Source organism: Chenopodium album, chromosome 9, assembly GCF_948465745.1.
Source record: "Chenopodium album chromosome 9, dcCheAlbu1.1, whole genome shotgun sequence".
NCBI lineage: Eukaryota > Viridiplantae > Streptophyta > Magnoliopsida > Caryophyllales > Amaranthaceae > Chenopodium > Chenopodium album.
The window spans coordinates 41897115-41921193 of record NC_137842.1 but is presented as its reverse complement, the minus strand read 5'-3'; the positions used below and the strand labels follow the sequence as shown (position 1 = coordinate 41921193).

Genomic DNA, 24079 nt, shown 5'->3' with positions numbered 1-24079 from the left:
CACCAAATCGAAATGGACCGCAATCGGAATCTATGATTTTAAAGACCGGAGGCTGCACCTGATTCAACAGGTCCGGTCCGGCTTTGGACTTAAATACTCCCTCCGTGTTTTTTTTAAGTGTTACAGTTTGATCGGCACATAGTTTTAGGCAATTTAATTGACTTAAATAAAATAAGAGGTAAGTGGGGTAATTGGATTATTAAAAATTGTAAAAGAAAAATAGTGGGGTTAATAGTTTATTGAAAAGTAATGAATGTGAGAGGAAAGATAAAATAATAAAAAATAAATAAAATAAAAATAAAAAAAAAGTAGTAGTGAGTTTGGGTGAGGATCATGAGAGGAGAGAGGATATTTTTAATGTAGTTTTTTGCCAAAAAAAAGAAGTGTAACTCTTAAAAAATACGGTCGGAAATGAAAAGTGTAACACTTAATAAAACACGGAGGGGTAGTGATTATGCTTTGTTTCTGTCTTTTAATTAAAAAACCTGCTGCACAGAAAAAATCAAAGCAATACATAGACTGTTAAAAAATTATTATAAGCTGTTGGAACATGAATAAACTTATAAACTCTTTAAAAAAAATTATAAATTCTTAAAGTAAATTCAAAATTTTGAATAATTAAACATAATTAGATTTAGATTAAAAAAAAAATGGGAACTTATAGTGACCGCGGGAAGGGAAGTCACGCGTCGGTGGCTGGTGCAGGATGGTTGTCGCGCGCCGGCTGATGAGTTCGATTGTCGCATTCTGATGCAAGTTAATGACCTCGTGAGTCGTGAGGCCGACGCCCATGGGAGTGAGGGGCATGCGTCTTAGGGAGTCACTGACTCACTGGTGACTATGGTGGGTATTCGCACTGGTGGCCGACTGGCCGATGGTTGCTTGGCTGAGGGGAGTGAATGGCTGCGTGAGGCAAGGGTTGGGGTGTGGCCAAGTGAATGAGGGAGTTGGGATTTTTGCAATTGAATTGAAAAATGATTTGAGTTTTGAATAAAAGCTATTTAAAAATAAATAAATAAAAACCTAAAGCTTTACCTAGTTTCAAGTCCAACCCAATATATACCGATTTTTACCTGGACCAGACCTGAAGCCCAGAATCAAAGATTTATAAGGACCGGGACCGGACTTAAATCCACTAGTCCGGCTCCAGTCCTAATAGAGTAATAGGTGCAATTCCGGTCAGTTTTCAGGTCAAAGTGCTACACATTTCTAGTTCAGGTCAGATCAACTTGCATCAAGTCAACCTACAGCTTCTATGAAAACTACACGGGTAAATTGTTTGAAGCATTTACATGTGCAATGGTAAAACAAATGGATGGATGGATTGATTGATTTGATTCTTTACTTTGACATCCTACAAAAGTAAAGACATGTCAATAGACTAGCCACACCTTTATATGTTTTAAAGGGAAATATCAAGAGAGCATAAAACAAGCATATGGAATGCGAAAAAACACAATATATTGCATTTCATAATTAACTATCTACTTCTAATTTCTGCTACAATAAACGTCCCAAGGCATGTCACAACATTACATCAATTGATCCTCATCAGCAGCCATGCTAAGTCTTAGCTACTGAATTTCTGGCCGGCCAATCACATAGTAACAGCCTTGTCAGCAGTTCAAGGGCACCAGTAGCAGCTTGACGCCCATTTTCACCTCCAAAGAAAATCTTCGAGCCTCAACAACTAAACTAAACCCCACCTCTCAGAAGAAAAGCTTAATCGTGAATAGAATGATTACTCCTTTGCTGGCCTGACAAGTTAATGCTCCTCTCTGTATTCTGGGTTTTCCTTCAAGATGACAAAGCCTTCGAGTATGGACGATAAAGGAATATACCTAATAAAACACCAACCAAAAAAAAAATTAAGCACACATGCAGAGTAAAAATAGATGGCCAAAGCATATATACATAAAATCTCTTACTTTTCCGTGGCAAGTTCTGCCCTGTCACCAGCAGAAAGAAGAACTGGGGTTGAATGAGTTTGGAAACCAGTAATGGTCTTGGGCCGACCCGCCTGGCCAACAACATCAACTGCTTGACCAACCCGGACAGGTACTGAAAGGGGCTTAAGGTTTTCATCAACAGTCAATAACATTCTTGGCTGCAAAATCACAGACAAACAGACGAAGCAGCTAAGTACACCACTCAAAAAAAAAAAAAAAAGGCAGAGGCCGGAAAGAGTGGGACCAAACGCAAAAAGAAATGCATCCCGATATTATGGCTTGTTTGGAAATTTAATTACTGAAGTAACATATGGATAAGTAAAACTGAAGAAAATAGTGTTCAGAAATGAAAAACAATAAAAATTAGGAAAAATTAGAAATAATAATCCCAACTTTCATCAATTTTGGTAGAATAATCCCAATTTTGAATTATACTGGAATAATCCAAACTTTAGGGGGTGTTCTTTTTCTTCAATCCCTAACCGGTCAACAAAAGTCAATGACTTACTATATCAAGTCACTTGACACGTGGCAAGCTTTGATTGGTCCAAAAATAAAAATAAATAAAACAAAAACCAAAAAAACCAAAAATAAACAAAACAAAAAAAAAAAAAAAACAGAAAACCCAGCCAACCTCCCTCCCCCACCGTCCCCTACCCCTTCCCCATCCACCATAGCCAGATCGCCACCTCTCCCCTCTCTGGACCGCCGCCTATCCCCCACCCCTGGTGTCGCCGTTTCCCCCCATTCCCGAAACCCCTTCCTTTCCCCCACGCAACCACCGAAACACCACGTTCGCAGCCATCGAAACCCCAAAACGCAAATTCAGGGGTGATTTAGGTGATTTCGGAAATAAGGGAGTGGTTTCAAGTGAGTTTCGTGACCGGATTTCGTTTGGTCGTAAGCCCACGCAACCACAAAAATCACCCAAACCCCATGCAACCACTGTAACCCGAAAATCGCATCTCGAAACCCCTAAATCGCAGCCACCAGTCAAAACCTCAAAAACCCACCAACGAAAACGAAGGTTTCAGGGGGAGGGGTTTCAAGGGAGTGTGCGAGCGGCGGCGCACAGGTGGCCGGGTTTAGTGTTTGGGGGCAATTGAGAGGAGAGAGAAAATTAAATGAAAAGAGGTTTCGTGCGTGGCTGAGGCAATTGGCCGGCGGGAGGAGGGGAATTAGTGGGCGGCGACGTTCAGGCCAGAGAGGGAGAATCCAGCGGAGTTGGGGCGGCTTCTGGCGTTGAGGGGTTGCCGGAGTTGGGAGTTTGATCGCTGGGTCCTGGGTGTTTTTTACTTATTTATTTTGTTTGTTTTTTAATATTTTTTTTTGTTATTAATTTTTTTTAACCAATTAACATGTGACACGTGTCATTTTTTTAAAAAAAATAAAAATATTAACCTATTCAACCGGTCACCGGTTTTTGGGATTAAAGAAAATGAACACCCCCTAAAGTAAGTTCGGATTATTCCAGTATAATTTAAAGTAGGGATTATTCTACCAAAATTGATGAAAGTTGGGATTATTATTTCTAATTTTTCCTAAAAATTATTGATTTTCACTTGTTTGATTGTTTAATGAGCAAAGGTCTGCCAAGCTTGAAGTAAAGTATTAGTAGGCTTTTGTTTGTTTATTTTAATGAAGAAAATTTTGAATTCAGTACGATTCCCACTCAGTTTATCCACTGTATTTGAAAGAAATAATATGGAAAACTAAATGGTGGAGTTGTAAATACAAGGTATCCACTTGTACATAGTTTTCTCACCTATCAAACAAACATGGTAAAATTAAATTCAAAGATTTCTAAAGGAACTGGGATATAAATAACCAACCTGCATCGCAAGGACAAGAAAGTAAAGCATATAATGATATTTTCCCAAGATGATGGCCTTCATATCCAGACATGCATGAAGCGTTACTACTAAACCAGCAAGTGCCATCCTGTCAAAAACAAAGTGACATTACATAATTACAACCAGCAATTAGAATGCAGGCAAAAGCTTTACCAATTTGGCGAAGCAAGCGTCTGTTGCTAGACCTGATTTCAAATATGAAAAACAGACACTTACGGGGATAACAAGAAGCGGTCAGAATGATATGGGTTGAGGGTCAAAAGACCTTTCCCCATATGTACAAGACCTTGAGCAATCCGAACCTGCATTAATCACAAAAAAGTTTTATCCAACCAGAACAGCCGCGACATAACTCTTGACACAGGGTAGATGTGCTAAGAGGCCTTACACAGAAGAGTGCACTGGCATCCTTGTAGTAATAACTGGACAAATTTCTGAGCATCCCAGCAATTCGGGCATTATTGGTACCAGCACCTATCAATCCCAATGAAATAATGGCAGCCTGCATGGTGAAAATTAAATTAGACATGACAAGATGAGAAGTATACACTTGAAAAGAAACAGGAAACAAAATTTCCAATTACCATAGCTACATCTGAGTCAGAATCATGGCTCAGTCTACTTAAGGTATCCATAACATTTACCTGCAGCATAGGTAATTAATCAGTAACATGGGCAAAAACTTTTCATATGTACTAAAGGAAATGCTTGGGAAAAGATATTAAGTGCTAACAATGTGTTCTGATGGAAAAGAATCCCCAATTATTAAAATTAACCATTCCAAGGCTAATATCTTCCTTCTATAATTATACATGTTTTCCCTCAACTCACACCAGTATAATCAAAATATCAAATCTAATTAAAATCTCAAGGTCTGTATTTCTTTGGTATTCCATTTTCCAGAAAATTACTATAGGTCCAATTTATATGTAGACAAAATTCAAATGCAAGCAATGCATGCTTCAAATTTCATTAACATGTACAACATTCACTGTTAAAGAACACATAAATAGCAAGGACATTTCAGATAGACACCTAACTCCTCAAGAGTTTGCTTAAAAGACCAAGAGTGATACTTCAGAATCTCACGACACACAGAAACAAAATAAAAAATTCAAAACTAATAGAACATACTTTAGGGTTCGATATACATAAGAGACCAAGTGCCAATGGAACTGCACGACGTATATTCTGCTCTCCATACTGCAGCAGATGCTCTAGTGAACGAATTGCCATCTCAACACCCAATTCTTCTGCCATAGCTACCATGGCAATTCCCAGAACAGCTGGTCCCTGGTGCGTTTCACCTTTGTCAAGATGTTGTGCGCAGTGACCTAGCAGACTCTGTACCTGCAATAAGGAAATCAACAAAATTGAGAAAGCTATTTGACACATTACAACAGCTAATGGAAGCCATGTCTTTAAACAGAACCTTGAGAACATTTCCAGTTCCAGCATAGGCACAAGAAAGAAGAGTCATATCACAATGTTTCCTGATCTTTTCATTGAAAGTCTTAGAGACCTCTGCTGTTGCTTCTACACTTTCCTGTAAAGGAGATACAAAAGCAAATATGATCAAACAGAGTCCACAATGTCATTAGTGATATTCAGAGCGGGTACATAAAAATAAACTTGGAATTATAGTCGGGATTATGTGAAATTTTGTGGAGCACAAGTCCTCAAAAAAATGTCAAATGCTACGAAGCAATAATCAAATATATAAGCTCTAACAGCTCATTCGGTACTGAATCATAAATCTTTGGATTACAGTCAGGAATTGGTGTGAAGTTTTTAGTATATATCAATGACAATCATAATGAACACCAACTTCTGAAGGGAGGTTACCTTTCTAAACTTATTTCTACTAGCTACTACCATTCATTACCTACTTGGGCTTTAAGATGCTATTATCTTTACATGGGGTGTTGCATGTAAAGATTAAACACAAAATCACCTTAATTTGTAACCTTGAATCAAACCAGCCATAAGAGAATGCTTAAAATAGTGGGCATCTACTCAGTATAAGGGGTGAGGGGGACCAATTAAATCATTAAATTATAATTGCACTAATTAAAAGTTACCTGCTTCCCTAAATACAAAAGACCAAGGCCCAAAGGTAGAAGCCTCGCAAGTGGCTCCCCTAAATCAGACTCGCTCCTATCCATTAATGCAAATATAATTGCCTGTGCAACCTCTTCATTACAGGAACCAACAAAAACCAAACCAAGGGAAATTGCAGTGAAGGCGATAACATCAAGAGAAGCCTTCGTGTCCCCAAGAATCGGAGTCAGCTTGTTGCGTATCTGCGGATGGCAACTATAACATCAGATATTTATTAAAGCATAGATAAAAGCACATCAATTCATAGAAGGCACTATGACACACTAACAAATACAACTACAATATCACAACCAGACAGCATTACTGCCACAGCCTGTATCCTGTCAGACAGCCATAACGAGTTAGACAACTATGATGACAGCACGTTCTTGGTAACGAGTAAGTACAATTTTTGCCAGTCTACTCTTATTCTATTCTTTAGATTCAAAATTCCACATTTCTATTTCCCGCTTCGGTTCATAAAATGTAGGGTGAAACTGGCTGCTGCTGTGAAACTCTGATAAGTATTGCTATGTTGGTGTAGGCAATTCTCTTGGTCTAAAAATTATGCCCAACAAAAAAACTAAAAAAGATGATTACATCCCAAGAAATGCATATTAGTCAACTGTGATAATCCATTGTTCCATTTTCTTTGTCAGGTGCACGTTGCTTACATGAATGACACCAGCGAACGAAATACACCACAAAGCAGGTAACTCTAGGTGCACACGAGGCACATTTTTTAAATACAAGCTTATAACACCCAAAACTATAAGCACATTAGCTGGGATGGAAGGAATAAGTAGTTTTGCATTTTGTAATCATGATCAACATTGATGCAATGTGAGACTTTTCCATTTCTATTTTGTTGATAGAAAGAAAGTCTAATTCTGTTTGAACACAGTAAGCCACTAAGACTCGATACATGTCCTGAATCCATCAATTCAAAAACAACCTTTAGTCTTCTATTTTCTTTCTCCGTATTAATACAGCAGGTGCACAAACACACAGAACATACCTGTTCATTCTGAGTGTTTGCATATGTAATGCCCAAACCCATAATGGCACCAATCCGAATAGCTGGATCTTCTTTATCAACATAATCCCCCAAAAGCGCCAGAGCCTACAAGAAAAATGGATATCATAAAACAGCAGATACTTCAAAAGTTGCTCAAGTATAATGATGATTCTGCTTAAACATACTGGATCACAATCATTCTTTACACCACAGTTCACAATTCCAACACCAAGTAATGCACCCGCTATAACGTGATTGTCAGTACTGTGGAAGTACTTGTCTAGTTGTGCAAGTCCAGAATCAACATCCCAAAGCAAGATCATACCCTGCCATACAAGAATTATTTAAATAAAAAAAAAAAAAAAAAAAAATTGGCAAACAAATGCATAAAGAAAGAGGGAAAAAAGGTAAAGCACATACCAAACTCGCAGCAGCGCTAGTTTTCCCGTGTTCTTTGTTTTTAAATAGCCAATTCCCAGAAGAGCCCCCGGTTGAGGAATCAGCAGGGCCAGTCATCAGTTTGTCCTGTAGCAACCACCACAACATGCCTTAAGCACTATTTATAGGGCATAAAGCTGTTAAGACCAAATAATGGAATACAATACCTGTCCAAAACCGGCATTTACAAATGCATTCACAAATGTAGCTGCCAGATTTTGTCTGGCAGAGTCAACAGTCGCACCAGCACTAGCACGGCCATCAAGTAAATGAGCCTAACAGCAAAAAAATTGGATACAATCAGCATTTACAACAATTAAGCAATTATTCAGAGAAATGTTAGAGCAACAAAATATGCATGTATAGATTGCCTAAGACATAGACAGGCACACACACACACACACACACACAATGCTATGATAGCACAATCAAAATACATATCAGAGAGCAGCACTAAACAGCATGAATAAAAGGACATGATATAATATCAACATATTTGTTCAAAGATAAAATTGGTTAAGAAAAGGGTAAGCGACAACTTGTGTAAAATAACCTCAAACGACATATCATTTAAAGAAACAAAAGGGGGTAGATTACCACATTTTTCAGTGACATTGGTAAGAAAGACAATATGAGTTCCAGAAACATATATTGATGGTGACAATTAAGCCAAAACTGGGCCAGGTGTTGGATCAACGGATTTGACAAAGAATTTAATTTATATTTTAATAAAAATAATTAAGGAAAAAACAAAAAAAAAAAAACAAAAAAACCATGTGTTCCCTTTTTTCTGTATTTTAGTTAAAAATTTATCACCCCGCCCTTTTAATGTCAATAAGCTCTTACATTAACCCCCTATTCCCCATTTTTTATTTATGGCTTCAACGAAGAAGACATAAGGAATAAAAAACAACAATTAGATGATTTCTAATTCACCATAAACAAAATTGCCAAAAATAATACAACATTTGACCGGTTCTTTTTTAATAATACAACCTTTAGATTATTTTGTAACAATACAACCTTTAGGGGTGTTCATTTCAAAAGAAGACAAAATCGAATTTTGGGTGGATTTTGAGGTTAGGGAAGGGGAGGTGATGAGTTTTTGGTGGTGTGGATAGGGAAGGGGGGAATATCCCCTCCCCTTCTCCCACCTCAAAACCCATTGAAAATTCAATTTTGTCTTGTTTAAAATGAACACCCCCTAAAGGTTGTATTATTACAAAATAATCAAAAGGTTGTATTTTTAAAAAAGAATGGGTCAAAGGTTGTATTAATTTTGGCAATTTTTCCAATTTCTAATTGCTGATTAGGGACATTTTGGATTATTAAAGAACAAAATCAAAAAAAATAGCAACTATGGTATATTGAGGAGTATAAACGGCTTATGTGAGATAATAAAAGTAATTGCAATGCCATACGAGTGCAGTAGACAATAGTACATGAAGTTTTAATAAAATAAAGTGATAGAGAAAGCCACAAATGAAATAATGTATTACACTAAAAAAGTGAATTGAATTCACACCATTATAACAACTAACAAGTGTGAAGATGTTGTAAGAAATAATGTTAATTACTAAACAAAAAGGACAACTGACATATACCTCATTTTTGGCCCATTTTGTGGCTTACATCGCTAGTACTTTTTCTACCTCTGTCACTAGAGCTTTATTTATATTACCAAATTGTCAAACTGAGAATTAATTTTCCCCAAATTGTCACATACCCTCACTATTTTTAAACAATTTGGTTAAAAGGAATCCTTCTAATTTACATCACAATAATTTGTTTACTACATATAAATATAAATATATAATGCATTTAATCCTCTAAATAGAACCCTTTACTTAAAAATAAGAAGCAGCAACCTAAAACGCATAGTTATAACAACCATAAGCACAAAGATAGAAAGAGAATAATCCACATGACTAATTAACTAGCATCAGCTTTATGGCTTTTGACTGCATTTTATGATTTATATTAACAAAGGAAATAAAAATGTGGGACCTTATTAGAATCGTCTCGGTATATATTTAAAATTTCAACATTTAAAGTTTTTACTTTTCGTAATTAAAAATATAAACGGTCAAATATGTGAATTTGCGACTGCAAAAGCCAAAGCAGGAATGAATGGAGTATATTGCATCAAATGGATGTAAAAGCACATATAAGATATTACCTTATATATATCCTCAGGTGATTTGGCTTCCATAACCTCTATATCACGAGCAAGGGTCAAATAACCTTCACTCAACTTAGAATTGTTGATAATATCTTGCATTTGCTCCCTTTCATCATCATCTGAAACCATGTCATCATCGAGCTCAAATAAGACACCCTGCATGATAAAAAAAGTTGCTCAGTAACAGAGAAAATATACAAGCCTGAAAGAGGCTCATAAGTATCTTCAAATCATAATCAACTAACTCCACACTAAACACCAATGACAAAGAAAGAACATGGGTGAGATGCAAACTGTACAAGACAAAACAAAATTGCTACACAATAATCACCTTACAACAGAATCAGGAAACAGAATCCAAAATTGAAATAACCCATAGAGCACATTCGTAGATGTCAAAAGGGCCAAAATAACCAAGACATAATATTATTTTTATTAGCAATTAAACCAAATCAGTAACATATCCACTGATCTTATATATCTGATGTGTACAAACTCAAGACATTCACATCAAATTAGTAGTGTGCAAGGAACAGAATCTGATAAAGACCTGAGCACAGATATAAAGCATTGTCAAAATAAGAGACTAATACTGGACTACTCTTTTGAGCGGTATTGCCTTCGACAGACAAAAGCCAATAGAGGCCTTCAAGATAATGGAGAATTCAACACTTACATGTCGTGCAAGGATGTAACAAAACTGCTTCTTCCGCAGGAGGTCCTCACAAGATGTGAAAATCTGCTTAACATACTGCAAGACAAAATGGACATAAGAGTCTATACACAGTCAAAGTGGGAACACAAATACGCCATCCAACCTTATACCAACTTTTAGGGTTAAAAACCCGTCAAGACATAAAAGGCCCTATATACATTTGATAGTTTGCTAGTCCGCTTAATCAAAATTAACATTCCACCAGCAAACACAAGGACTGTTGAAAATAATGAGCACCCAATATTAAGTTGCACAATACTAAGTCCAAGCCATTTAATTAAGGCCCAAGTTTTTCCACTTATATCCACATTGATAAGAGTTGATTTGCAGTGTAAGAAATACTTTTTATTTGGGCTAATTGAAAATTTATGGGCAGTTTGGCATTAATCAATGATTCTTCTAACCCACGAAGAAAAAGGTAGGGGAACAATAGAGAGAAATTTTTGAAATGATAGGAAAGGGAGGCAAACCTGCAAGTTGTCCAGGAATAATGAAACCTGGAGTGCAGAGGGATACTCTTCACATTTCATATATATAGAATGGGCAATATCAAGGACCAGCATATCATCAGGGCTAGCAAGATATCTGCCAATGTAACAACATAAATGTGAACAGCAGTAAAGAAAACATGTAAAGATAATAAATAAATAAATAAAATACGTATAAAAGCACGTCCACAACACATACATAATCCAGGCAAAATTAATGGGCCAATGGAGCTGTGCAAGCAAAATCTAAGGACCAAGGTGATACATATACCGATACACTCAAATGGTAATCAATTAGCATTAAAATCACAGTTTAGACAACTCACATCTTATGATTCTAGTCTACAAACAACATTTTGATCATTCATAGACGATATAAGGAATATGATCAGACTCTTGAATCAAAAATCATATGGAGACAACTAAAGAGGAAGGTGTAAATATATTACTTGGCTGCAGCAGTCAAATAAAGACACGTCCTTTTGTAATTTTTATCATCGACATGCTCTTGCAACAAATCAAGATCCTCCACCTAAACATTACAGACCGACATTGTATTAATGTTTTCAAGCACAGCTGCAAATCCAAACAAGATAAACATGTACCTCCATGAGAAGATCAACTGCTTCAGGCTCAGCATTGTGCTGCAATACAATGAAGATTTATCATTAGTAAAAAAAATGTTTAGAAAGGGTTGCTGAAGAAAATGCCATAGCAAATTCAAATATACTTCTTCAAACATGCAGGAAAATACCTTCATGTGAAAAGCAATAATTTGTTGTACAAGATCCATGAGATCATCAATAGGGGCATCCTCATTCTGAAACCATTAACACATTAACATTAAGTTCACCAAGCTCACAAACACCAACAGGAAGCTCCTTAATTAAAAACCACATAATAAGGGCAGCTAGAAGATGCACAGAATGAGATCACACTAGCCAATAAGATGTAGACTCAATTATAGATCAAAAATTCAAAAACTTTTATAATGCAAAGTATAAGATCACACCATCAGATAATTATTAAACCAAAGAAGCTTACCTGACGCTTTGTGTATTCTTGTGCAATCTCTCCAGCCAAATTTCTGCACACACCACACCAAGAACACAAAGAGATATTAGTAAACTAAAGATCATAGAAGTATGAAGTAGACTGCAGATGACAAGTATTGCTCATTTTTAAGCAATGGTGAAGTGCAAAGAGTGATTAAGTTGGGACTGAACATTGAACAAAATTAACATCATTTAGAATATAATCTTTGCACTTGTCTCCAGTAATTACAAACTCATCTTTGGCTTAAATGTTCCCAGGAAAAATACGATATTTAAAAATATTGTTTACCAAAAGCATGAAGCAGAATAGATGACATTTGTATTCACATTGTTAAGCAGTTGTAAAATGCAAAGGGTGTGGGCCAGAGTGCTGAACCAATTGAACTTTGAGTGGTGAAGTCTTATGTTACAAAATGAGGATACGATATGGGTATGGATCCGAGTACCCAGTACGTCAATTCCAGAATTTTAGACACGGAAACCGCCATCACTTTGGACATGGTACATAGCGTACATACAACAATAAAGACATTAAGAACCCCCCCCCCCAAAAAAAAAATAAATAAATAAATAAAAAAAATAAAAAAAAAAAACCAAGCCCCATCACCCCTTAAATTGTACACAACCCACAGTATTGTACGAGTAATGTTAATAAAAGGGGGGGAAAAAATACAGCCCACCCCCACTTACCAATCCATAACATGTAAAACTTAAGGGAATAAAATAAACTTCAGGGTTACAGCCACCCCAGTCCCCACCTTTATTCCCCTATCTGCCTTCTTGTTAAGAAGAACTACAAATGACTTCTATGGAGTTGCTTCCACTCTAGGATCCTCAGACTCAGGTCAAGGTTTAAGTGTCAGACTCGGAAATTTATAAAATTGAGGATATGGGAACACTAAATTAAAGAGTCCAAATTTTAGATATGGACTCGTGGACTTGAATGTGTAAAAGCAAACTTAAAATTTGTAGTTAAATTGTGTTTTGGTTTTTTCTAAGGTATGCCCTCAAACTTCCTCGGTTTCTAAGTTGTGCCCATGCTTTTTTAAATGTCTAAGTTGAGCCCTCAACCTAACTATTTTTATTAACAATAACCTTTGATGTTAACAATAACATTTATTTTTTTTTTTTTTTCTGATTTTTAAAATTTTTGTAAAGCGTTAAACCAATTAGAACACGTGTCAAATTAATAACGCCACGACACCATTGTTGATAAAAGAACTTAACTTTCGTGAACGAAAATGGCTATCAAAGAGTATTGATGATAAAATATCGTGAGGTGGAGGGCAAAGCTTATAGCTTTAAAAAAGCATGGATACAGCTTAGAAATTCAATAACTTGGGGGTATAGCTTAGAAAAACCCTTGGATTTTTTTTAAAGAGTAATTTAAATTGTTAAGTAATAAAATCATATAGTAAATAAAGTAGAAAAGGTCAAAGGAAAGCCTTTCCCAATTGTCATTTCATTTTGACAAAAGATAATGTAAACGCACAAAATTGAAAATGGAGAAATATCAAAGCATTCATAATCTCATTGCCTGATTAAAAAAACCAAAGTCTTCCCGGTGGTCGTATATCCCTTCCGATCAAAAGACCTAAGGTTTTGGCTCTTGTTTTGCTGAATCTGACATTCTATTTCATAGCTAGGGTTCATAACTTCCGAGTCCCCTTTCTCTTCAAAGGATTCGACCCGAACCAGGGTTAGTCATGCGTGTCATGTCGACACCGGTATAGAGGAGAGGTGGGCTGAGTCCAAGCATCACAGCTTCCACTTATCCCTGATTTCGTAATAATGACATGAAATGTCCAAGCCGTATTGGATTGCGATACAACTTAGGTATGGAGGTTTTTTGCAAGTATTTGAAATAAAACATTTGCAGCTATCTCTAGTATTTAACATTTTCTTCTTCGGCATGAAAGTTTCCAAGTCAAAATACAGCATCAACCAATATTATGTACCAAGAGTCAAGTACACTAACATAAAACACAAAATGTATGAAAATAATGCTATTACCAAAACATGAGCAGTAAACTACACATCTCTAATAGTAAATGCTCTAAGATCATGAGCCCCTAGATAATCGGTCTAAGAGATACACTTCTAGTAAACCAAATAAAAATATTAAAACAAAAAATGTTACCTCACATATTCATGACCCCATGAACCAATATCACCCTCAGATCCCAATAGCCTGTACTTCAAACTCTCCTGCAAGAATAAAAGAACAAATAAATCTCAACACTTTCAATTTAAGCTTACATTGCATCATTATCAGAAATCAAATAAGCACTCTCATTAAATACATAGTCCATTTGCAAGCATGCTTCGAAAGAAGAAAAACCATTAAATAATAAACTACTAGTCGGATTGCGCCACCTGTTTCTACATTATACTATTAAAAAAGCATTGCATTCAGTACTACCTTGCCATATAGCATCCTACCCTATGACACACCCCATGGATAATTGAAAACCCAAATCAGCTATTCCACCCAAGGGATTCTATGGCAAGGAAAAAAAGGAGAAATCAATATTTTGACCTATGCTTTTGTAGTTCATAAGTTTAAGAATCTATCACCAACCACTACCACCGTATTAAAAAGGCATAGCCTTCAGTACAACCTTGACAAAAGGCATACATAACTTAAAATAGTTTTTCTGATTAACATTGATTTATACAGAATAGAACTGAACTTAAAATAGTTTGAAAATATATACATAAACCACTAATACAAAGGAAGAATGATGAGCTTCATTTTTATTTTATTTAAAATAAAAAGTATAATAAATCAAAACAGTCAAATATATATTTCTCATTTCCAATGAGCCATATTACTTTCTGACTAATCCAAAAGAAGAGAATATAAGATATATTATCGCTCAATTATTGAAATCTTTGCTTAATTGTATAAAATCTCACAATATATAGCAATAAAAATAAAATAAAAAATAAAATAAAAGGCATGCACACACATTTAGGCAATTGGAGAGAGAGTGTTGATGTGTTAAGTGGGTATAAGAAAATTGTGAAGAAACTACGAGACTATGTAAAAACATTGGTGGGTGTAAGAAACAAAATGGAAAAAGTAATAGAAAGTAAGTGGAAGGGTGTAAATATTGTGAGGCAAGGAGGTAATGTAGTAAAAGGAATCTGCCAAAATAGAGTACAGCGTAAGTGTAAAGAACTTTCAGGAATAGGTAAAATCGTAAAACTTCTTAAATCAAAATCTGTAATTTGGTTTTAAAAAAGTGTCTCTTTGCTTACATATATCAATTAGAACAAAAGCCAAATTTACAGTATATAATCTCATGAATCGACATCCATGCATAATGGCCTTAATGGGACCTAAGACAAGTTTAGTAAGCCAAATGCTGTCAAGTCCCTGACCCTGCTTACAAAACACTAAGAAAAAAGATTAGAAAGCACTCACCCGTTCACCCTCTGCTGACATGGTCAATGCCAAAACAGATAGTATATCAGCTAGAAATTCCTGCGTTCATCAAAATAAAAGCAAAGTCAATCAATTTTAGAATGATGGCTACATACAGGTAATAAGAAAGACCTACCAAGATTCAATAGAGCAGTACCTTCAATTCAGAACCACTCATTGTTTCATAAAATGCTTTCAAAGTCCCATAGTGTGGCCGGAGAAATTTCAAAGGCTTTGGGACAGAAGTCATAGAACTTGTCGCGGATCGAATCTCCTGCCTACAAAATTGAAATTTCACATAGATCAAATAACTTATCACAAAATTCTGTCAACATATGCTTCTTCCATTTTGCTTAGTGGCATAATACTCACTTTTTATATTATTTGTGTACTACACTATGATGTGATCACATAGGATCTAGTTATATTTGTCTCAATATGGTAACTTACTCAGTAATTAAATATAGTAACTAGTTATACTTTAATGTTGGCAATATTAAAGTTAATAAATTACAATTACAATTAAAAAAAAATAAAATAAATAAAAATAATAATAAAAAACAAAGTTGAAACCTTGCAAAATTGGAAGCCATACATAATATGTTCAAAATATAGAACAAAGAATAACTCTAATTTAACCAAATAACTGATAAAAATAACCTACCATAAGTTAATTGTAAAACAATACTAATATAGTGAATACCAACAATACAAAATATAGTGAATTTCAAAATCATACCTGCTACAACATATTCACAGACTAGCGCTTATATGGATAAAGATATTTCTTGTTCTAGGTTATTTTCAAAAGCATCTATCTAAAGAAGGTGACTCTAGAATCGATTGGTGCTATATACTTCCTCTATTCTCCAACACATTCATTTACAGAAAGTTGCTACAACATATTCACATAGAACCTCTTTTCCAGATGATGATAATATTGTTCCCAGCTACTTTCAGAACCTACAATTTTTAAGTGATATGTACGTTTCATTTTTTTATATATACTAGGTTAGGTCCGTGCTACACACGGCTATTTTAATTACTCTATATGTTTTTTAAAATAGATTAATTACTCTGTATCAATGTTATTTTTTAAAATAGTCACAATTATTTTTTTCTACGGTTTAATAAAATGAAAAAGAGCGTATTATGTTGGACTATTTAATGCGTCAAAAAATGTTGGACTATTTAGTAAAAGAAATAAATAAGAAGAATGCAGTCCATTTATGTATTAAATTAATTTATAATTTTGATATTTCTCAATTTTTATAATATAGTGATTTCTCTATAGAAAAATATAAATATAATTTTTTGCAAATGGGTTAACGTATATTTAATCGAAATTATATTCTTAAAAATATTCCATCATAATTACATTGTTTTACAAATGATTATTTATTATTTTATTACTCCGTAGTTATTAATTGTACATCAACATAAGAAAGGCAAATATTATTGCTCGTATATATTGTTGACAAAAACAAACTTTTTGCAAAATAACTTTCTTAAATTAAAAAAATTATAATAAAAAAAAAAACCTAAAGACACACCCGCAATGACACATACAATTGACACATACGTGTCATTGCTGGTGTGTCTTTTAGAATATAGTTATTGATTGATAATACAACACTTTTTTAATAGTTAGTTTCAAACAATAACAAATAACTAAATTTGGGCATGGATTCCCTCTATTCTCTTATTCTCTTCCCACACTTAGGGGATGATTAGTATGAATATTGGAAACGAAATGGAAAGGAAACAAATAAAAGGGGGAAAGGAATCATTTAACCCTAAGCTTTTCATTTGTTTGGTTAAACCACGGAGAGTAATCACTTAACTTTCTTTCTTTTTGTTTGAGAAGGGTAAGGGTAGTTATTACCTTAGGTTTTAGAGAAATAACAAATAGGTGGAATCCATTACCTCTAGTTAATGGTAACTGTAACTCAAACTTTCTAACCAAGCATTAAGAAACGTTAATGTTTAATTGAATCCGTTTACAAGCAAAAAATAAAATAAACAAAATTTTTTTTAAAAAAAAAAAAAAAAAAAAAAACCTTACCATGCATGCTATTAGAAGGGCTATGAATTTCAATTTCATTTAATATCAATACTACTAAAGTAATCATTGATATTATCCCCTAATACACGTGTCACTTTCCTAGCAAAAAAAATTCCCACCCAAAGTTTGTTATTTGTTTTTACATTTTTTTTATCTTCTAAAAGAAAGTTTGTTACAATATGATTGGCTATTGTTTTTTAAATTGGTAATTATCTCTTAAATTATTAAAAAAAAAAAAAAGAAAAAAACAATTTTTACAATTAAAAAATTAAATAAAAGGTTTGTTACTATGAACTTTTGATAAATCATGTATCGCATTAAATGAATTCAAATTTCAAAACAAAAATTTAAATAACTCATTCTATTTAAACTAACTTTATTATAATTGACTTTAACCAGTGAGAAGTCCGGTGCCCGAGTTGCTACTATTGTAGACGAGCAATTGATCATATTTTTAAAAAGTTTTCAAAACTGCAACTGTCATTCATTCATTCAAACCAAAATAGAATAATTCTTTGAGCTTTTTTTTTTTAATTTTTTTATTGAACCCCGTGGTTTGCACTTATATGATTTTTTTTTACATATTAATAACATAATTGATGTTGGCTTAGATGGTTAAATAGTCATCTTTATTATAAGAGGTTGAAGGTTAGGGATTACGTGGCACATTGACGTTCTTAGAAACACCTTTTAATATATTAGTATAGATTTAATGATTTACAAGTCTTACTAATTGATATTAAAATAAAATTTTATAATGCTGATTTTTCATTATTTCTACAATTCTAATAAATGGAGAACTACTAGATTTACAAGGAGTCTACCTTAAGAGGATCTAAGATGTAACAAATATTAGAATTGATAAAAAGAACTCAGGGTCATAATAAAATGAGTCCTTTTATTAGCTGTATGTTGCAATTAAAAGAGGGGAAGAAATGTATTAAATTTCCAACTTTAACCGAAGTACAGCTCTTTCTTTGCTTTCCTTAATTCCTAATATGTTCAATTGGGACAGACGTAGAAAATACATGATTACATGACATTCAACAAGAACCACTTTCTCCCACAATAATGTTTCTATGTGCTAAAACTGTCAATCAAGACACCATCATTACCACAAAATCAACCATTAATCTAATTCCTGCAGTTTCATTTCAATGGAAATCCCCTACACATTCATATTACATTCTGTTTTCACTAAAGCTAACTAATTTAATAATGTCAATGGAACCCCACAATCTATCCTTGAGCACAACACCTACTACAATGAAACTGTCGATCAAGACACCATCACTCCCACAAAATCAACCATTAACCTAATTCTTTCGGTTTTTCAACGGAAATTCTCTATGCATTCATTACATTCTCTTTTCGCTAAAGCTACCTAATTTAATTATGTCAAAAGAACCTCACAATCTATCCTTGAGCACAACACCAACTATAATGAAATCAGTAATTCCTTCAAACATAGTTCTCCACTTCCATAGAATTCCACTAGTACCGACTACCAGAAACCGAAAACTACAAAACAATTTGCAAAAGGAAGTTACCTCATACTCTCTAGAGCTACTCTTTGCAGCCCGGGATCGGGATCCTGAACCCGCTCGACGTATAACTCCAACTGCTGCTTCAAAGCCAAGTCCTCCTCCGACTACATTCAATAGCAACATCAAATAATTGCAACAAAATAACAAATACCCAAAACAACTTATCGATTAATTCAAACACCAAAAACACAAAATTAGAGCGAAATCAACAATTGAAGAAATAAAATTACGAGATCTTCCTCCTTCTTGTCATCCTTCTTTTTAGGGTCCTTCGAAGGAACCTTGGTTGAAGCTTCATTGCGATTGGCGCTAGGGTTGCCGGCTCCAGTATTGCTCGGCTCAGGGTCCATGATCGCGAGTGAAACCCTAGGAGAGAGAAAATTAGGGTTCGAATCGAATTGAAGATTGCGAGTGTAGGAAACTTGAGGAGTTTGAGTTCTGTTAGATTCTTTCTATAGACTTTATCGAGTTCAGAATTCTGGGAGGAGAGAGAGAGTGTGTGTGGAGAAATTGGGAAAGAGGCGGAATTAATAGGTACGGAGTTTGGGTTTCTTTTTGCTCAAGCTGCTATAAACTGTAAATTTCTAGTCCTATCACTAGCAAGCACCAAATTTACTACTCCTTAATTATTAGGTTAGGTCTCGTGCCACGCACGGTAATTTTTAGTATTATTATCTTGTCTAATAATATTATTGTGAAATAAAATACCAAAATATTTATTGAAAGAGAAAAGCTAACGAACGCTTTGAGGCGTTGAATAAGCTAGCTAAAAGTAGAAAGATTAAATTAACATTAATTACACTGATCGACGCGTGATTTTGTCATGTTTTCCTAAATTAATACCACTTTAGGTAATATTTTAAATGCTTATCTGAAGCCCCGGGGGTGTTCGTTAGCAAGATCCTTATTGAAATAATCATAGAAGATTTAATTAGCTTTTATGCATTTGATTGATCATATAATTATATTTATGTAATTCAGTTTGGTGTCGTTAAATTAGTTTCTTGGTAATTCAATAAATTTTTACAACTATATGTCTACCTCAAGAGATAATTCGATTCCCTTCGCACTCATTATTAAAATCACGCTATTATTTTATCTCAAATCAAACCATTTACAATATTAATCAATATTTTCCGAATAATGTATTATTTCTTTATTCAACCTTTCTCTTGTTATGAATTCTAATTGAATATCGATATGTTTTATATTATGTTTGGCAACATCTTACACAAATATTCAAAAAAAAATATTAGTAATCAATTAATATATCATGTAGTTTTTGGTTAATGGTTATTACTTGTATGTAGTTATTGATTATTAAGGTAATTAGTTTTTTATTATTATTATAGATTGTATTATATCTATGATATTATTAAAGATTTAGAAAATAATTAATATTTAACAAATAAGGCAATAAGACCTATTAGTCAAAATTTTACCTCATTAAAACTTTACTTAATTAGTTGGTTGAATATTAATACACAAACAAATCTATTATTGGCGATCACTTGAATTATAATCAAATTAACCCTAAACAAGATTATTAATTATCTTATTAAGCGTGATTACAATTACCAATTCCCCTTAAACATGCATAAAAGGCGTGATCAAGCAATAATAATAAATATAATCAAGCAACATAATAATCATAATAATAATAATCATAATCATAATAATCATTATTAAAATAATAATAATTAAATTAATCATGTTAAAGCATAATAATAACAAGATCCTAGGCATGATACTAACAAGATTAATAACAAACCCTATCATGATACTAAACAATAAAAATCAAAACTTTAACCCTAACATGATACTAACATGAATATTAGGAAAGAAAAGGAAGCATCGCAGGAATCACAATTGTCATTTTTGATATTAGATATTATGGTTATTACCCTAAACATGATACTAGGAAGATCAAGCATCCTAACATGATACTAGGAATCATAATAACAACCTAGACATGATTTCTATATCATAATATCAATGCAAACAATTAAAGTACTTACTTGGATGCCTCTATCTCTTTCTAATAACAAAATACACGCGTTATTAACTTCAAGGAAAATAATAAACAACAATTAAATTAAATAATTGAAATATCAATTAGGGACCAAACCCTCAGAAATATCAAACCTTTCACGTCTAAGGCGAAGGCAACTTCAAACTTGGCTAGGTGTGTCTAGTGCTAATGTATGAGGAATTGTGTTTGTAAAAAGCTAGTTTAGAAAAGAGAGAGAATCAAGAATTTCTTGATGAGAGTTGGTGATTATTGATGAGAATTGATGATTGAAAAAGGGGAGATATGATCTCTATTTATAGAGAAAAAAGAGGGTCGAAGAATAAGAAAAGAATCCGAATTCGAATCGACATAAAACTCGATGGACAGCAGTTTTTGTGGATTTTGTTTTTAGCATATCTTTTGATCGAGAAGTCCATATAAGGCATATGATATGTCGTTGGAAAGCTCTTGAAGTCTACTTTCCAACCCAATCGAAATCAAATTAAAATATTTTGTATATAAAAAGATATAGCTGAAATAGTAGGACGGGTCAGTTTTGGATAGAGTTTCATATCTCATTCATATCTTTTTCGTTATAACTCGGATTTAATTATAATATATCATTGGAAAGATAATTTCAAGATCTATCCAACCATATAAAATTTGGATAAAGATTATGAGGCACAAAAATAATATTTGACTGTCTTTTAACATCTTTAAATTCGAATAGAATTAGGATTTAAAAAAAAAAAGTTTTCATAAAAGGAAAGTTTTTATTTAACTCAAATTCTTAGATCTTATCTTTTAAAAAAAGATAATTAATATCTTTTAAAAACTTATAGAAGCTTCTAATTAATCCTAATTAGTTTAGGAATATGATTAGACCTTTGGACCCTCCACATGATCATTGGGCCGTAGGTAAGATCCGGTTCGAGCCAGTTTAGTATTTTGGCCATAACTTCCTCATTATTCATCGAAATTGGGCTTATAATATATCGTTGGAAAGGTCTTTTCAAGCCCCATCCAACTACACTATTATTGGACCCATATAATGGACCAAACTAAACTGGAATGCACGTTTTTAAAAAATAGGGTAAGAAAAGAAATATTTTCAAAAACAGAAAGAAGAGATATTTTAATAAAAACATCCTCATCATTAGACTTTTCACACGTTCGCTTTGTTCGATAATCAAATGACATGAAAGGTATTCATCACTGGGTTTGGTTTTGGGGTGACACATTTGGGTGTCTACACTTATATATAGCCAAATAATAGTATACATTATTGTACTACATGCAAATTATTGTACTTGGTGAAATTACATTAACCGGTTGCCATATCATGTTTGTATTTTTCTCAACACTCCACCTTTGAACGGTCACATGGAATGGGGTACGAGTTGCCTCATTAAAAACCTTGCTAAGTAAAACCCCGTGGGATAAAAACCATAGCTAGGGAAAAAGAGTACAACTATATTGTATTATATGCTTTGGTATACTGCCTCGTTAAAAACCTTGTCAGGAAAAACAGTGGGATAAAAACATGATCGAAGGGAAAAAGAGTGCAGTACATATAATACTCCCCCTGATTTCAGCATAGTTCGTGAAGATGTCGCATTCCGATTTTGTGAACTATCTGTTCAAATTTCTTCAACGGAAGTGATTTGGTGAATAGGTCGGCAAGGTTGTCATAAGACTGAATTTGATGGATATCTATTTCCTCGTCCTTTTGCAGATCATGTGTGAAGAATAGTTTTGGGGCAATATGTTTTGTTTTATCTCCCTTAATATATCCTTCAGTTACTTGAGCAATGCATGTTGTATTGTCTTCAAATATGATGGTTGGGTCTTCTCTTATTGCGTTCATTCCAAACTCCTTTTGGGTATTACTGATCATCGACCTCAGCCATACACATTCTCGTCCTACTTCATAGAGAGCTATCAACTCTACATGATTCGATGATGTCGCGGTTAATGTTTACTTTGTTGATTTCCATGATATTGTAGTGCCGCCATAAGTGAACACATATCCATTTTGTGACATGACATTTTGAGGATCCGATAAGTATCCAATGTCTATGTACCCAATGAGAGCAGCATCTTGTTTCGGTTGATAATATAAACCAAGGTCTTGTGTCCCTCGTAGGTACCGGAGTAAGTGTCGAGCTCCCTTCCAATGTCTATATGTTGGTGCATTGATGTGCCTGGCTAACAAGTTCACATAGAAAGCTATGTTGGGTCTAGTGTTGTTAGCTAAGTACATTAAGGCTCCAATTGCGCTTAAGTATGGTACTTCTGGACCTAGAATATTTTCATTTTCTACTCGGGGTATGAATGGATCATTTTTCATATTCATAGAATGAACAGCCATTGGGAAGTTGGTTAGAGTTTCTTTGTCCATGAAGAATCTTTTCAAAACTCTTTCTGTATAGTTTGATTGATGAACCAAAGTACCATGACTCAAGTGCTCAATTTGTAGTCCAAGGCAAAATTTAGTTTTCCCAAGGTCTTTCATCTCAAATTCTTTCATCAAGTATTTTGCAGTTTTCTCGAGTTCATTTGGGGTTCCAATGATATTCAAATCATGCAGACAGCTTAACCCAACAAAAATAAAGCTAAGTTTAAAATTTTAGTGGCTAAAATAAGGCCAATGGCCGGATGACATCAAAATTTATAAATCTGTTTCTTTAACATGAGTACGGCGTCTGGCGACGCCCATTCGGGTGAATTCGTCGTAGAGAGCATCTCCTATTTGGGTAGCACGTTGCTCTATAAACATATACAAACGACCAAGATTGATCGACCTAATTAGCCCACTCAAAGCTTTCTGACCTAAGTAATCTAAACAAGAACGCAACCGAGCTTATAACAAAACCGTGTGTCTAAAGACACAGCCGGAGATCAAGCGTAGTTCTTACTTAGATTATAACTTGAAATTATGTACCTTTAATAAGTCCTCCCAACAGGGCAGGACCTAGAGTATATAATTGGATCACAAACACCCCAGACGGTAAAGAAAGTAGTTCATTAAAGCTGCATAAACCGCCTGGGATAACGGTTTACCCACCTGCAAGGTGGTCGGCTGTGTACTTGGTTTGGGGCAATCACTACTGTGGTTGATTGACCTGGGAACATGTCATACTCTTTAAAATATCGAAAGTCCCCAAGTTAACCAATCCAGGTTTGAAACCAACCACACAGCCGCCCATAGGCAAAAAGGTCAGACGA

The 24079-nt window shown here is 34.2% G+C and overlaps 1 protein-coding gene across 1 annotated transcript; it reads right to left on the bottom strand.

Annotated features, from left to right (window-relative positions):
• Positions 1-1295: 1295 nt before the first annotated feature.
• Positions 1296-19381, bottom strand: LOC145558525 (26S proteasome non-ATPase regulatory subunit 2 homolog A). Its single transcript, XM_081619794.1, has 25 exons — positions 19071-19381; positions 18844-18944; positions 15386-15506; positions 15229-15288; positions 13939-14006; positions 11788-11830; positions 11498-11563; positions 11349-11387; positions 11193-11275; positions 10726-10840; positions 10217-10291; positions 9538-9696; positions 7526-7633; positions 7341-7445; positions 7106-7246; positions 6921-7025; positions 5884-6105; positions 5235-5348; positions 4937-5152; positions 4387-4446; positions 4191-4304; positions 4019-4104; positions 3782-3890; positions 1929-2107; positions 1296-1841 (listed from the first exon to the last, which is right to left on the bottom strand). Exons 1-25 carry the CDS (start codon positions 19188-19190, stop codon positions 1766-1768), a joined length of 2685 nt encoding a protein of 894 aa, XP_081475920.1. The 5' UTR covers positions 19191-19381; the 3' UTR covers positions 1296-1765.
• Between the last annotated feature and the right edge of the window lie 4698 nt (positions 19382-24079).